The 14391-nt window shown below is 34.5% G+C and overlaps 1 protein-coding gene across 6 annotated transcripts in view; it reads right to left on the bottom strand.

The window, feature by feature from the left end:
* The window catches only part of LOC114341580 (protein unc-79 homolog), a 435831-nt gene that overhangs the window by 187911 nt on the left and 233529 nt on the right, over window positions 1-14391 (bottom strand). For all 6 annotated transcript variants that reach the window (XM_050663368.1, XM_050663363.1, XM_050663367.1 and 3 more), the window contains exons 14-15: window positions 10738-10852; window positions 6471-6792 (exon numbers count right to left, since the gene is read on the bottom strand). In XM_050663368.1, the coding sequence (XP_050519325.1) occupies window positions 6471-6792; window positions 10738-10852 (437 nt within the window). The remainder of the gene's footprint in view (window positions 1-6470; window positions 6793-10737; window positions 10853-14391) is intronic.

Here is a 14391-nt window from a genome sequence, read left to right as displayed (position 1 = left end):
TATAAAAACTCGACATCCAAAATTAAAAGCGGAAATAAAATATCAAAAGGTTTCCTGGCCACAAAAGATCTAAGGCAAGGATGCTGTATATCGCCAGTATTATTCAATATACTTATATATTGATGAAGCCCTTAGACAATGGAAGAAGAAGTGCAATGGAATGGGATTACCGATAGGAGATGCGATACTATACACGCTGCACTATGCAGATGACCAAATTGTAGAACCTGAACCTGGAACAGGAGACAACTACAAGCTGCAATGAATACATATAATCTGGGAATAAAACTAACCAGTACAGGACGAAACGAAGAAAATATTAAGGAAAGGATAGTAAAGGGAAACAGGTGATAGGAACCCTGAATTCGGTACTGTGGCAAAAAAATATAAGAACAGAAAATAAAAAACGAATTTACAACACAATATTAAAACCAGTGTTAACCTATGGAGCTGAAATCTGGCAATTAACCAACAAGTACAAGAATAAATTACTAGCCACTGAGATGGAATTTGCAGAAGGTCAGCAAGAAGATCTAGACTAGAACACATAAGAAACGACGACATTAGACAACAAATGGAAATAGAAAGAACAGTCATAGATGACATCGAAAGGCAACAGCTAGTTTGGTACGGACACTTAAGACGAATGGACGAAAGGGGAATCTCCAAAAAAGTGTAATGGACCCCCACAGAAAAACGAAAGCGAGGAAGACCAGCAACTACATGGATAAAGAGCATCTTCAAGGCGATGTCTGAAAGAAATCTAAGAGAGGAAGACTGCTACAATAGAAACGAGTGGAGATTAGGAACGGAAAGGCGTAGAACGCTATAAAACCGATATAAGAATCCCTTAATAAAGCACTTTTTTCCAATATCTTTATTGTTTTTTCTTCCTAAAGGTAGTTTTCACCGTATCTTTCATAAAATTGTGGTCCAAGATTGACAATTTCTGCAAATTGAAAGAAATATAAGGTGGAAGGTTAATTGTGCCGGTGAGTGTATGTGGTTGGAAGGAATAGGAATGGGTGGGGATATAGAATTGCTTGAAGAAAAATTAGGAAGAGTAGGAGAATTTAAATACCTTGACTCTTACATAACGGAAAAGGAACACTAAATCGAGAAATTACCTACATAATACAAGCTGGTTGGTTTAACTGGAAGTGAATGAGCGGGACACTCTGTGATCGAAAAATCGGGGAGGGGCTGAAAGGAAAGATATACAAGAGTGTGGTGAGACTTGCGTTGATGTACTGCGGTGAAGTATGGCCTATAAAGAAGATTCCGGAAAAGAAGTAGAAGAAAGTAGTTGAAATCAAAATATTACGGTAGATGCTGGATAAGACTAGAAGGGACAGGATCAGGAACGACTTGATTAGACAAAGAGCCGGTGACTACAGGGTCAAAAAATATCCAAGAACAAAGATTAATATAAAAAAATACAGGATCCTTTGTAAAAGGTATATTTAAAAGACCCCAATAAGGGTTACATCACAAAACAAAACGTTGTCGGATTAACAAGTAATTCATCATCAGTGTTAAGCCCTAAAATGATAAGTATAACCTAATTAATAAAAGACAATGTTGTAAAAGTTGACTAAGGTTAAGAATTGATTGAGGTCATACTTACAATAGCATGCATGCGTGAGGCACCAAAAAGTTATGGGTAAAAACCCTTTAAAAATATTAATATATATGATATGTTATATATAGTATATATAGGTATTTATATTATATGATACTACATATTATGATTAAAATAGGTGGATGTTGCAAATAAGAGTACATAATCCATATCGATTTAATTTTTAAAAGTCTCAAACAAATAATATTTACATGCATTGTTTTGATTTCGTAAATTAGGTGACATTGCTTCTGCAATGTAGGCCACTCGTTTTGAAAAACAACGGAGTCAGCAATTATGTACTATTAGTAATTCACGGTCACATTCAAGGATGAAATCATAACAAAAAATTGGGATTTATCTATAGATACGTAGAAAGTAAAGAAAGAGATCATTTATTATTTAGACATCAATGTAGTTAGAATATAGACTTGGTCTACCAACTCGTTACTAGCCTATATAGTGATTAAATAAACATAGTATGAATATTTAGTGTATTCCTGATATCAACCCCTAGCAGAGGGTATCCTGCAGGATCGCCATATAATAAAATAGGTTTTTGTAAGGGGATGAACGTCTCTCTGCTAGGGGTTGGATATCAGGAATACACTAAACACTCATACTATGTTTATTTAATCACTATATACGCTAGTAACGAGTTGGTGGACAAAGTCTATATTCTAACTACATTGATGTCTCAATAATGAATGATGAATAATTAATGATCTCTTTTTTTACTTTCTACGTATCTATAAATAAATCCCAATTGTTTGCTATGATTTCATTCTTGAATGTGACCGTGAATTACTAATAGTACATAATTGCTGACTCCGTTGTTTTTCAAAACGAGTGGCCTACATTGTAGAAGCAATGTCACCTAATTTACGAAATCAAAGCAATGCATGTAAATAATATTTGTTTGAGACTTATAAAAATTAAATCGATATTGATTACTCTTATTTTTTGAATGCTAATATAAATCCTGTACACTGGATATTACCCAGGGCAACACAGGACTCTAACCCACGTGGATGTGATGTGAGAGGGATGAACCTCACATATTGAAAATTGAGTGTCAACTGAACTGAAAGGTGAAGGAACTTCAGAAGTATGACAGAAACAGATTGTCAATGTGACGTTATGAACTGTTTTGTTACTTCAGCCAACGAATTTAAAGTTTATGTTGATGTTAAAAATAAAACATTATCAAATATCCATATATTGGTGTTAGAAATATTCGAACTTAAATGTAGAAAATTGTAAAGTATGTGATGATTAAATGGACCGCGTTATGTAATAACGGATTAACCGCCAAAAGTCCAAAATCGAGATAATAGTGCCATCTTGCAGCTAGGGTGCAAATCTATGTATAAAAATACGTTTTTTGTAAAAAAAATTCAAAAAAAGCTGTTTTTAAATGCCTGTATTAAGCGACATTTTTTATTTTATTAAAAAAAATCTCACACTAGGATTTGTAATATCGAACTAAACGCCAATAATGGTAAATAAACCATTGTCATAAACAAAAATCCGAATCTTTGTAAGTGTAATAACGAATCAAGCGCCACGAGTAGTCGGTTAATTCTTTATTACAAAACATAACATATTTACTAACGTTTAAGATATCGAATTAAAAGACATCCTTTGTCAGGTAACATCAGATTAAGCGCCAAATATGTCTTTTAATCCGGTATTCGGATCTTAACTCATGCATATCTTAAAAAATCATTAACGAATTAAGCGACATTTGATCGAATAATTTTTAAAATATAAATTATTTTAAAAAAATTTTAAACACATGTAAAAGTCTATTTACATTTGCATTAATATATTAAATATGAAACATGTCAGTACTATATTTTAGAAATAGTACCAAAAAAAAATTAAAATCATTAAACCGATTTATCTCAAAACTACATTTTGGCGCTTAATCCGCTATTACATAACGCGGTCCAAATATAAAATATGAACATGACAAATGATAAATATGTACTAGGAGTTATGCAGTCAGCAATACATTAGAATAAAGATGTATAGACTTAGAATTATTGAAAAATGCCTTTTACGTAATAATGTGTACATAAATGTACAATTCTAAGTTATTAATTAATTGTACATTTATTGAAAATTGATATTGTGAATCGATTAGGATAGGGACCTCAATTTTGATAAAAGTGGACTTAGTGAGTTTTGCCGTGACGACGACGATATATTTAATCATCACATACCTCACAATTTTCTACATTTAAGTTCCAATCTCTAGTGTTAGGGCAAAAGGACTTAAGTCCATTTTTGGCCAAAATGAGTTATCTACACATTTGGTTGTAAATTGTGAAGAAGTTTGTTTTGGTAAAAAAGAATTAAGTCTATCTTAAAATATAAGGTTTTTATTAAGACTGGTTTAAAGAACATAAGTTACATCAGACTATTTTTGTTTGAGCAAACGAACATATGTAACTTAAATCCTTTTTACGGAATGCTATTTTTGTAGTTTTGTCCGATATAAACGACTTATGAAACTTAAGTCCTCTGTATCAATAGTCCACGCGTAGGTGCCGGTGTAAGTGTTTATGACATAAATCTTACTGATCGTGCTAAAACACTCACTTGTTGATTGATAAACGCTAAAAGATTTCTTCTTCTTCTTCTGTTTCTTTTTATAAGAGAAAGTACTGGACTTACAATTTAACTGTACATAATTGTGCTTCAGGAGCAGCTTCCTGTTATATCTTGCATGAATCAATTGCTCACCGTGGTGCAAATAATGAGATTGTTTCTTGTCTTTTCAAGGAAATAATGAACCTGCCACCTGAAGTCACTAAACTACCTTTTACTCAGATATATGTGCAGGGCAGAATAAAAATTTCCACGTAGCTGCCATGTTCATGTCAGTCATGCAAATGAAAAGCTCAATAAATGAGATCAACCATAAATTTATGATCTCTGGGCATTCACACATGGAGTGCGATGTCGACTATTCCCTTATTGAAGAACAGAAAAAAAATCGGGAATGAAAATTGCTCATCCTCATGATTGGGCTACTCTCATTAGATGCACAAACAAAAAACGTCCATTTAAGGTCATTGAATTAACTTCAAATGACTTCTACGATTTTGCTGCTTTATTAAGGACAACGTTTGTAAAGAAGCAAAAAAATGTTGATGGAGGGTTGTTCAAATTGCAGAAATGTCGTTGACTGCAATACAGAAAAAAATTTGCTACAATATTTTATAAGAGTTTTCTGGAAGAGTCAGAAAATTTTAAGGAAATTAATTTTACTAGAAGAGGTCGACAAAGTGCAATAGAACTCAAGAAAAAGTATGATGGGTTAATACCTATAGCTCTTGAAATACAGCAACATTTTCTAGATCTCTTACCGCTTGTAACAAAAGTATACAAAATTTTTTATCAAGAACTGCCAACTACAAGTATGAACGATAAGGACCCAGATTTAGAGGAGTTTGTTTCTGATGACGAATAACTTCATCGTAGTTATATTATAATATAAAAACTAAATATTACTGTTATTAAAATGTAAAATTATGTATTTAATATGATTAAAATATCAGGTCAAAAAATCTTAAGTATTTTATTCTCTGATCCAAAGGACTTAAGTCAGATCAAACTTTATTATTTTACAATATTTCATTATCAATATTTCATATTAATATACTGTTATTAAAACGTAAACTTGTGTATTTAATATAATTAAAATATCTGGTCAAAAAAACTTAAGTATTTTATTCTCTGGTCCAAAAGACTTAGGTCAGATCAAACTTTATTATTTTACAATATTTCATATCAAACTATATTGTGTATTGTAAATAAGCTAGTTTTGACCCATATGTGCTGACAAAATATTTAATTAGGATAAAAATAGATTTAGCATGTTTCATCAATTCTTTAAAAATTATTTCTGCAATATTCCATTTACTGACTTGTGTCCTTTTACCCTAACGCTAGAGCAATATTTCTAACACAAATATATGCATATTTGATAATGTTTTATTTTTAACACCAACATAAACTTTAAATTCGGTGGCTGAAGTAACAAAACAGTTCATAACGTCACATTGACAATCTGTCTCTGTCATACTTCTGAAGTTCCATCACCTTTCAGTTCAGTTGCTGACACTCAATTTTCAATATGTAAGGTTCATCCCTCTCATATCACATCCACGTGGGTTAGAGTCCTGTGTTGCCCTGGGTAATATCCAGAAATATTTGCAACATCCACCTATTTCAATCATAATATGTAGTATCATATAAGATCTTATAACTTTTAAAGGGTTTTTACCCATAACTTTTTGGTGCATCACGCATGCATGCTATTGTAAATATGACCTCAGTCAATTCTTAACCTTAGTCAACTTTTACAACATTGTCTTTTATTAATTAGGTTATACTTATCATTTTAGGGCTTAACACTGATGATGGATTACTTGTTAATCCAAAAACGTTTTGTTTTGTGATGTAGCCCTTATTGGGGTATTTTAAATATACCTTTTACAAAGGATCCTGTATATTTTGTGATTTATGGTATACAGCAAGCTACAGTAATTTTATTTTCCTTGTGGATTTTTAAAGATTAATATGGTTTGGTGACGTTAAACGTAGAAATAAAAACTATGTGGGACGAAGGATAGAGCTTTAGAAGTTAACGGAAGGAGAGGTAGAGGAAGACCTAAGAGAAGATGGAAGAACTGTGGTAGAGGACTTGAGAGAGAAATGTTTAGGTGAATAAGACATGATGGGCAGAAATATAAGGAACAGTTGCCCCTGAAAAGGGAAAAACTGAGAAGAAGAAGAAGGAAGTAGAAAGAAGTTTGTGTATACTTTCTATACTTACTTTTTTATGAGAAGATTTTCTTGGCACCAAATGAAAAAACCTTTGTGTTCTTTTGAGGCTATCGTACAAGCATCTCCATGTAAAATCAATACGTTTAAACATTGTAACATATAATAAAGTACATCAGGCTTATCTACGTTCGACAACTCTTGCAATAGCTGGTGTATATATTGTAACGGTTGTGGTAAATCTTCTACACAAAATTTAAACTTTCCTACAGACGTTTGCCAGAAATTATCTATGTCTTCTCCTGTATCTATATCTACGGGTTCATCGTTTTCACCTATTACCTGAGCTTTTACTATTTGTGCCTTTGCCATAGCTAAAAATCAAGATGCGGTAAATGTACTATATGTAAATAAGATTTGGGAAAAACTGAAAATAAAAATGAACAAAAGCATCACATCTTTGTTAAAAAAATAGAACAAAATAAATTGATTCTACAAAAACATAATATCTAGCCACAAACAAAGAGACTTGATATCTAAAATGCCCACAGTGAAAGGAAACGTCAAAAGAATTACCTTGAAATTAACAAGAAGCTAGAAGACACTTATATCCGACAATTAAAAAATATTCTAATAAAATATAAAGTTTATAATATTAAGAATCGCCAACATTCCAAATAAAGAGCTAACCTTAATATGCGGTGATTTTAATTCATAAGTGGGCAATACTACACTACTACACATAATAGTGACCTAAAGAATGTATTGGGAAAGTAGATCATTCAGCATAAGTTAGAGAAACGAAAGAGGAGACCACTTAATCGAGTTAGCTATCACAAATTACTACTCTATCATGAATACTCGATTTAAACACCATGTGCGCCGACTTTCTTCTTCTTATGGCATCATAACCCGGGATGGGTCTGTGCCTGTCTGACTGTGTCGTTCCATTCGGATCTCTCTTGTGCCTTTTTCCATTGTCTTCTGTTCATGGTTTTCAGGTCTTCTTCCACGCCTGTAACGTTACAAACGTCACATCTTTGATATTTTATTTTTAAATAATTATTTTATTCTATTTTCCTTAATATTTCATTAATAATTATCTTCTATTAGTTTAACTTGCTTTTTCGTTAAAAACTTGTTTGGCGCCCTCTTTTATTATCCTCTATTTCCTATCTCTCTTTTCATATAACATCTAAATCATCAACTGAACATACTGAACGTACCCTGTATATCCTTACACTCTAGATATCTGTCTTTTAATACGGAACATGCCTGCCACCTCCTAAGCCCCACTGTCATAGCACTGACACTTCGTCTCTCAATTCTCAGTATTGTGGTGGAAAATTAATTTCGGTATAAAAGCCGAAGAAACTTCAAAATTAAATCACTTTCCATCAACACTACATATTCTCTTGGGGTGAGTTTTTATTGAAAGCTTTTTATAGTCTACTTTTAATTTTTATAATGATTTTTTTCTATACCTAACCTTCCATGTCGAAAAGCACATGTTTCATATTTTACATTCTCGCTATTGATATGCTTTTAGTAATCAAATTTTAACTAGTAATAATTAATCTTGATTCCATTTAATTTACTCCTTGCCATCTGCTACTTTTTGAATACTTTTTGGCAAGGGTACCTTTTCTTCTTGATGTCAGACTTATACCCGTTTTGTATTCTAGTTTTTGGGAATAACTCAACTTTTCTCCCTTCGGGGCCATCTACATCACCAGTGATGCTACTCATAAGGCAAAGACATGACATGTAGACTGCAACGACTACAATCTCCAGATGCAGGGGCCTAGGGTCGAACATCTGCCCAGGTCTATAAGAAGTCTACAGCAGTACTATTCGACATCAAGAAGTTACCAGCGAACCAGATACCAAAAGCCATAAGTTTAATCCAGAAAATTTTTAGGTTTTGGCAAGAATTTGAATATATGGTATTTGTTAATACATTTAATAAGTCAAATTTTCATTATATCTTTATTGAACAATAAACATGATTGGTTAAAAATACTGTTTTGTTTGCTTCATTCTGGATTTTCAGAGTTCATATCTAAGATTAGGACAAGACGAACACACACCCTGAGAGACTGAGCTAGGCTGGAGGATGGCATCTTGGATGATTGGAGTAATATTTTCGAATATTATTCCAATTAGCTGGGGTAGTCTATCGCCTTTTTCGTTTCACGTCATCCAACCATCTCGTTCTGGGCCTTCCTTTTTTTTTCGCCTTGCTATCGGCTTCCACTGTAATACTTTCTTAGTTGTTTGTTCATTGTCTTGTCTCTGCACATGTACCAGCCATTATAGTCATTGACTTTTCGAAATCGTACAATATCGTAACCTTTTACAACCATAGGTTACTACGGGTCTAACCAATGTTCTCTAGATAGTCATTTTGATTCTTTTGTCTAATAATTTCGATGTCATCAATTTTTTATTAGCATAGTATGTCCGATTCCCGCTGGAAATACGTGCATTAATTTCGCTACTTACGGAATTCTTCTGATTGATTTCTGTGCCCAGATATGTGAAGGCATCCCAAACCAGGAAAAACAGATTACACCTTAGCAAAATCCTACAGGCCTGTAAGTCTGACTTCATTCATGTTAAAAACCATGGAAAAAATCTTGAATGAACACATCAAGAAAAACAATTTAAGTGAAAATCCACTGCACCAACGGCAATGGCCGTATCAGGCAGGGAAATCAGGTGAAGCCGCCCTGCACAATCTAGTGTCGGAACTCGAAAAGAGTCTGCATCAGCAAGAAGTCGCCCTTGCTGCATTTTTAGATATAGAAGGTGCATTTGATAATACCTCAATCGAGTCTATACAAAGCGCACTGTTGAGGAAGAAAATCAACAACACAACATGCAAGTGGATTATTCAGATGCTACAGAGCAGAATAATATCCACAGATACGCATGAAGATACCATAAATCTGAGAGCAACTAAGGGATGCCCTCAAGGCGGTGTATTGTCACCGACATTATGGAACATAATTGTCGATGATCTGATTCATGGGCTAAGCACCCAAGGAATCTGGGTACAGGGTTTCGTAGATGATATCGTAATAGTAACTAAGGGAAAATTTCCCAGCACTGTTGCGTATCAGATGCTATATGCCCTTCACTACATAGAGAACTGGTGTCTGAAAGAGAACCTCTCCGTGAACCCTTCTAAAACTAAACTGGTAGCCTTTACAAATAAGAGGAAGCGTACTGGACTGAGTGAGCTGAAATTATTTGGAGAGGTACTGGAAAGAACCAATGCGGTCAAGTATCTAGGGGTAACCCTGGATTGGAAACTCAATTGGAATACTCATATTACCAATATAACCAATAGGGCTCAGTGACTGTTCTGGAACTGCAGAAGAGTTGTAGGTAAAACCTGGGGATTGAAACCAAAGGTGATATGTTGGTTGTACACATCAGTGATACGACCGACAGTCACTTATGGGTCAGTACTCTGGTGGAGAAAGACGGCTTTGCAATCTTGTGTCACCACTCTCACCACCCTACAAAGACAAGCGCTTCTAAATATAACAGGAGCCTTGAATAGTACAGGAACGGCTTCATTAGAGGCTATCACAGGTCTCCCTCCACTGGAATTATATATTTCGGCGGTAGCCTTTATGACCATCCTGAGACTCAAAGCAAACAGTACTTGGAGGCCAAATTATGTATTGAATAGCCACACAAACATTACTGGGACTATACTTGAGGAATCCATCTTTATGATGAACTCAGATATGATGACACCAGAACTAATCTCCACTGAGAAGATTAACACAATTATACCATCTAGAGAACAAAAAGTCCCAAATATTAATGGGGACTTAATATGGTTCACTGATGGATCTAAAACTGCTCATGGTACTGGATCAGGAGTCTATGGGCAAACATGTAACTATAATGAATCTTACAGCCTAGGTCAACATACAACGGTGTTCCAGGCTGAAGTTTTGCTTTGGTGGCCTGCATTGATGAAATAATTCAGTTCTGCATCTACTCTGACTGCGGCTTTTGAACCCTGTTTGACCACAGACAATGTTTGAAATTAAAGAAGTATTGACAGACCTGACGTAACTATGGACTAAATTGAAGAGCTTACCTATTTGATATAATGTAGCTCTTTTAAACTCAATTGAAAAAAGGGATCAAACTTAAAAAAACCATGAAGATCATAGAGCGATATTGTGAATGAGTTTACGAAAAACACAAGTTTGGAAATGTTGATTAAGAAGATGTAATTCGCTGTAAAACATGGTTGATAAAAGAATGGCAGTATTAGATCTATATGTACTTACCTACATCAGATTCTGATAAAGTTATGGCTCTTGCAATGCCTGCTGGAACTCGTTCGACTGGCATAATTGGCAGATCTAATTGTTCTGAGACCGTTTCAACTGTAGCAGTCATTATCTAAAAGAATGCTGTTATGTTTTATGCTATATTTTTCTCGTTGATGAGCCATATGCCTTTGAATTTTCGTCTACAAAGCTGCTAACTACTGAATTTTGCTTAGCTTGTGCGATAAGGTACTACTTTGTATTTAAATAATTTTGATAAAATAAAACTGCTTAAGCGAGTTGAGTTATAACGAAATATTCAGTTTGCATCTAAACGTTTCCAAAACTAAAATTTTAGTATTTTCAAAGACACCAATAAACGTACCGGGTGTCCCAATAAGAATAGCTCTCGGCCATATCTCAGGAACCGTTTATAGTACAGCTTTGAGAAAAAATATTTATAACAAAAGCTGCCTCGGGAAAAGCCTGCGAATTATTTTCATAATTGTAGGTACATCGCTAGAGGGCGTAATTGAATATAAAAAATTAAAAAATCTAAATTTTACAAAATCTACCTAATGAAAGGGCACTGGAAATCCAATCATCGCATTCTTCATAAAATTCTGCGCATATTTGATTTCACAAGTTTAAGTCTACCTTTGCAAATAAGAGGTGGGGGTGAGTGGGAACCTTCTTATGAAAAAATGGCTGTAAGTCCGGTTCTGCTAAATCGAATTTGGCATACTTGGTCTTGTTGAAAACAGCTCTTTTTCGTCAATGTAAGTGTCTTATTTTCCAAATAGCCTAATAAGTAATATGCAAGCTAGGAGGCGTTATTTAATTATTTTCAGAAGTCTAGTTTTCTTTGAAAAATATTAAATACAAGTATGCATTTTTAATCCTGTATTACAAAATTAGACCAAATTAGCAACGTAATACCGAAACCGCATGTCGATACCTTTTTCTGTCTCGAGATATCTTACGAAACGTGTAAATTTTAAACAACTGTTAATGACACCAGTAAACGAAGTTAAGGAAAAGTAGTGTGCTATGGAAAAAACAAAGAGACATTTTCCAGATGTAAACGTATATAATTAATTAAAACAACAATAAGACAAACAACACTATAAAATATAACAAAGAAATAAAAGCAACTACTTACTTAGTGACGAAATGTTCGAGTAGTGGGCCTAGCGGCAAAAAACAAGGTCTTTAATCCGTAGGTACCCATAAATAAAAGTCTAAAACAGTTTAATCCGTTGTAATTCAATCTACTCTTGAAAGAGTAAATGCTTGCATCGAAAATGACGGGCAACAATTTGAACATTTAGGCAGTCACTAAGACTAAGTAAGTAGTTGCTTTTATTTCTTTGTTAAAGGTAACCAACTTGAAAGAACCTATATATTTCTAACTTCGTTTCTGGTGAAGCAACGCAGTTGGAACAAGCAGATATATTATAATTGTGTCACCGGAAAGCGAAAAAGGTAACGCACAACTTGGAAGAGCCTATAGCTTTCTAACTTCGTCTCTCGTGAAGCAACGGAGTTGGAACAAGCAGATATATTATAATTGTGTCACCGGAAAGCGAAAAAGGTAACGCACAACTTGGAAGAGCCTATAGCTTTCTAACTTCGTCTCTCGTGAAGCAACGGAGTTGGAACAAGCAGATATATTATAATTGTGTCACCGGAAAGCGAAAAATGTAACGCACAACTTGGAAGAGCCTATAGATTTCTAACTTCTTTTCTGGTGAAGCAACGGAGTTGGAACAAGCAGATATATTATAATTGTGTCACCGGAAAGCGAAAAAGGTAACGCACAACTTGAAAGAACCTATAGATTTTTAACTTGGTTTCTGGTGAAGCAACGCAGTTGGAACAAGCAGATATCTCATAAATGTGTCACCGGAAAGCGAAAAAGGTAACGAACAACTTGGAAGAACCTATAGTTTTCTAACTTCGTTTCTGATGTAGCAACGCAGTTGAAACAAGCAGATATATTATAATTGTGTCACCGGAGAGCGAAAAAGACAACGCACAACTTGGAAGAACCTATAGTTTTCTAACTTCGTTTCTGGTGAAGCAACGTAGTTGAAACAAGAAGATATATTATAATTGTGTCACCGGAGAGCGAAAAAGGTAACGCACAACTTGGAAGAACCTATAGTTTTCTAACTTCGTTTCTGATGAAGCAACGCAGTTGGAACAAGCAGATATATAATAATTGGGTCACCGGAAAGCGAAAAGGTAACGCACAACTTGGAAGAACCTATAGTTTTCTAACTTCGTTTCTAATGAAGCAAAGCAGTTGAAACATGCATATATATTACAATTGTGTCACCGGAAAGCGAAAAAGGTAACGCACAACTTGGAAGGACCTATAGTTCTAATTTTGTTTCTGGTGAAGCGACGCAGTTGGAAGAAGCAGATATATAATAATTGTGTCACCAGAAAGCGAAAAACGTCCCTGAAATGTTCAGGACTGAAACAATCGCTTAAAATTCGAGAATTTTTACGATTTTATATCAGGAGAGCAGAAACGCGAAAGGGTTGACTTTATTGGAAGATGGTAGTTCATTCGACTACATGAAATCAACTTTAACTTAAGAATATCCGAAAATTAGAAGAAAGAAAATCAGAGAATATCAGAAAGATCATAAATGATTACAGTCAAATCTTGTGTTAGTGATCCCATAGAAAATAACGAGGAAAAAACCTCATGATACGATCTCGACAAGGTAAACATTTGGTCTTACATTTAGTTTACTCTCAAAATCAATACGAAACGTTTGAAATATTTTACTAGAGATATTTTTTTTACTGTTTATTTGTAACGTCAAATAAACTTGATTCAAACTCAAATTGTGGCTTATTCCACATAAAATAGTAAATTGCATAAGATGCCACAAGAAAATAGTTTCAGAACAATACCAAAATAAGATGTAGTAGAAGTACAGGACAGAGACATCATTATCTACAATTACTAAATGTTCGTAAGTTTCCTCTGGATCGCGGAAGGTTCGTCAAAATGAAAAATTTTAACGATCATTAACTGCGCCACGAACGCGCGGTGCTTACACGGCGCGGAGTTCGCGGCGCCCATATCTTTCTTCGCCTTAAGACATTCAGCAGGTAAGATGGGTTCTTGTTGAAATTCTTTCATGTCTTGGCCAATTGTTAATTATTTGTTTTGGATTTTTTCGAGTAGGTAGTCAAAAGTCTCCATTTTCATCCTGAAATATACTTTTAATTTGACGGGATCCTCCTGTAGCTCTTTGAATAAATGGCGAAATTCACCTTGATTACTGCGGGATTGATTAATACGATGAATTCTCTAACATTTTCCGCAAGTCAGGAAGTACCACGTTTTCAATGAGGAGTTTTCGAAAAAAAAAAGGAAAATAACTATCTATGACTGCCGAGTGGGAAAGAACTAAACTCTCGTCTCGCGTAACTACCAGCTCCCACTCTGGTTTAGCACTTCTTTGCTCTTTGCTCGTGCTCTTTGCTCTTTACTCTTTGCTCTTTGCTCGCACTCTTTCTTCGCTCCACTCTGAACGCGCACTTAGTGACGATCCTTTCCTCTTTCTTCGCTTACTAAAGCTGCGTTGACATGGGCATGGGTCAATGACTTGATCAACTCACTTGAATTCAAGTGAATTGAATGCTTTT

This window comes from Diabrotica virgifera, chromosome 10 (assembly GCF_917563875.1).
Source record: "Diabrotica virgifera virgifera chromosome 10, PGI_DIABVI_V3a".
In the NCBI taxonomy this organism is placed as follows: domain Eukaryota; kingdom Metazoa; phylum Arthropoda; class Insecta; order Coleoptera; family Chrysomelidae; genus Diabrotica; species Diabrotica virgifera.
This window is presented reverse-complemented; position numbering and strand designations above follow the sequence as displayed.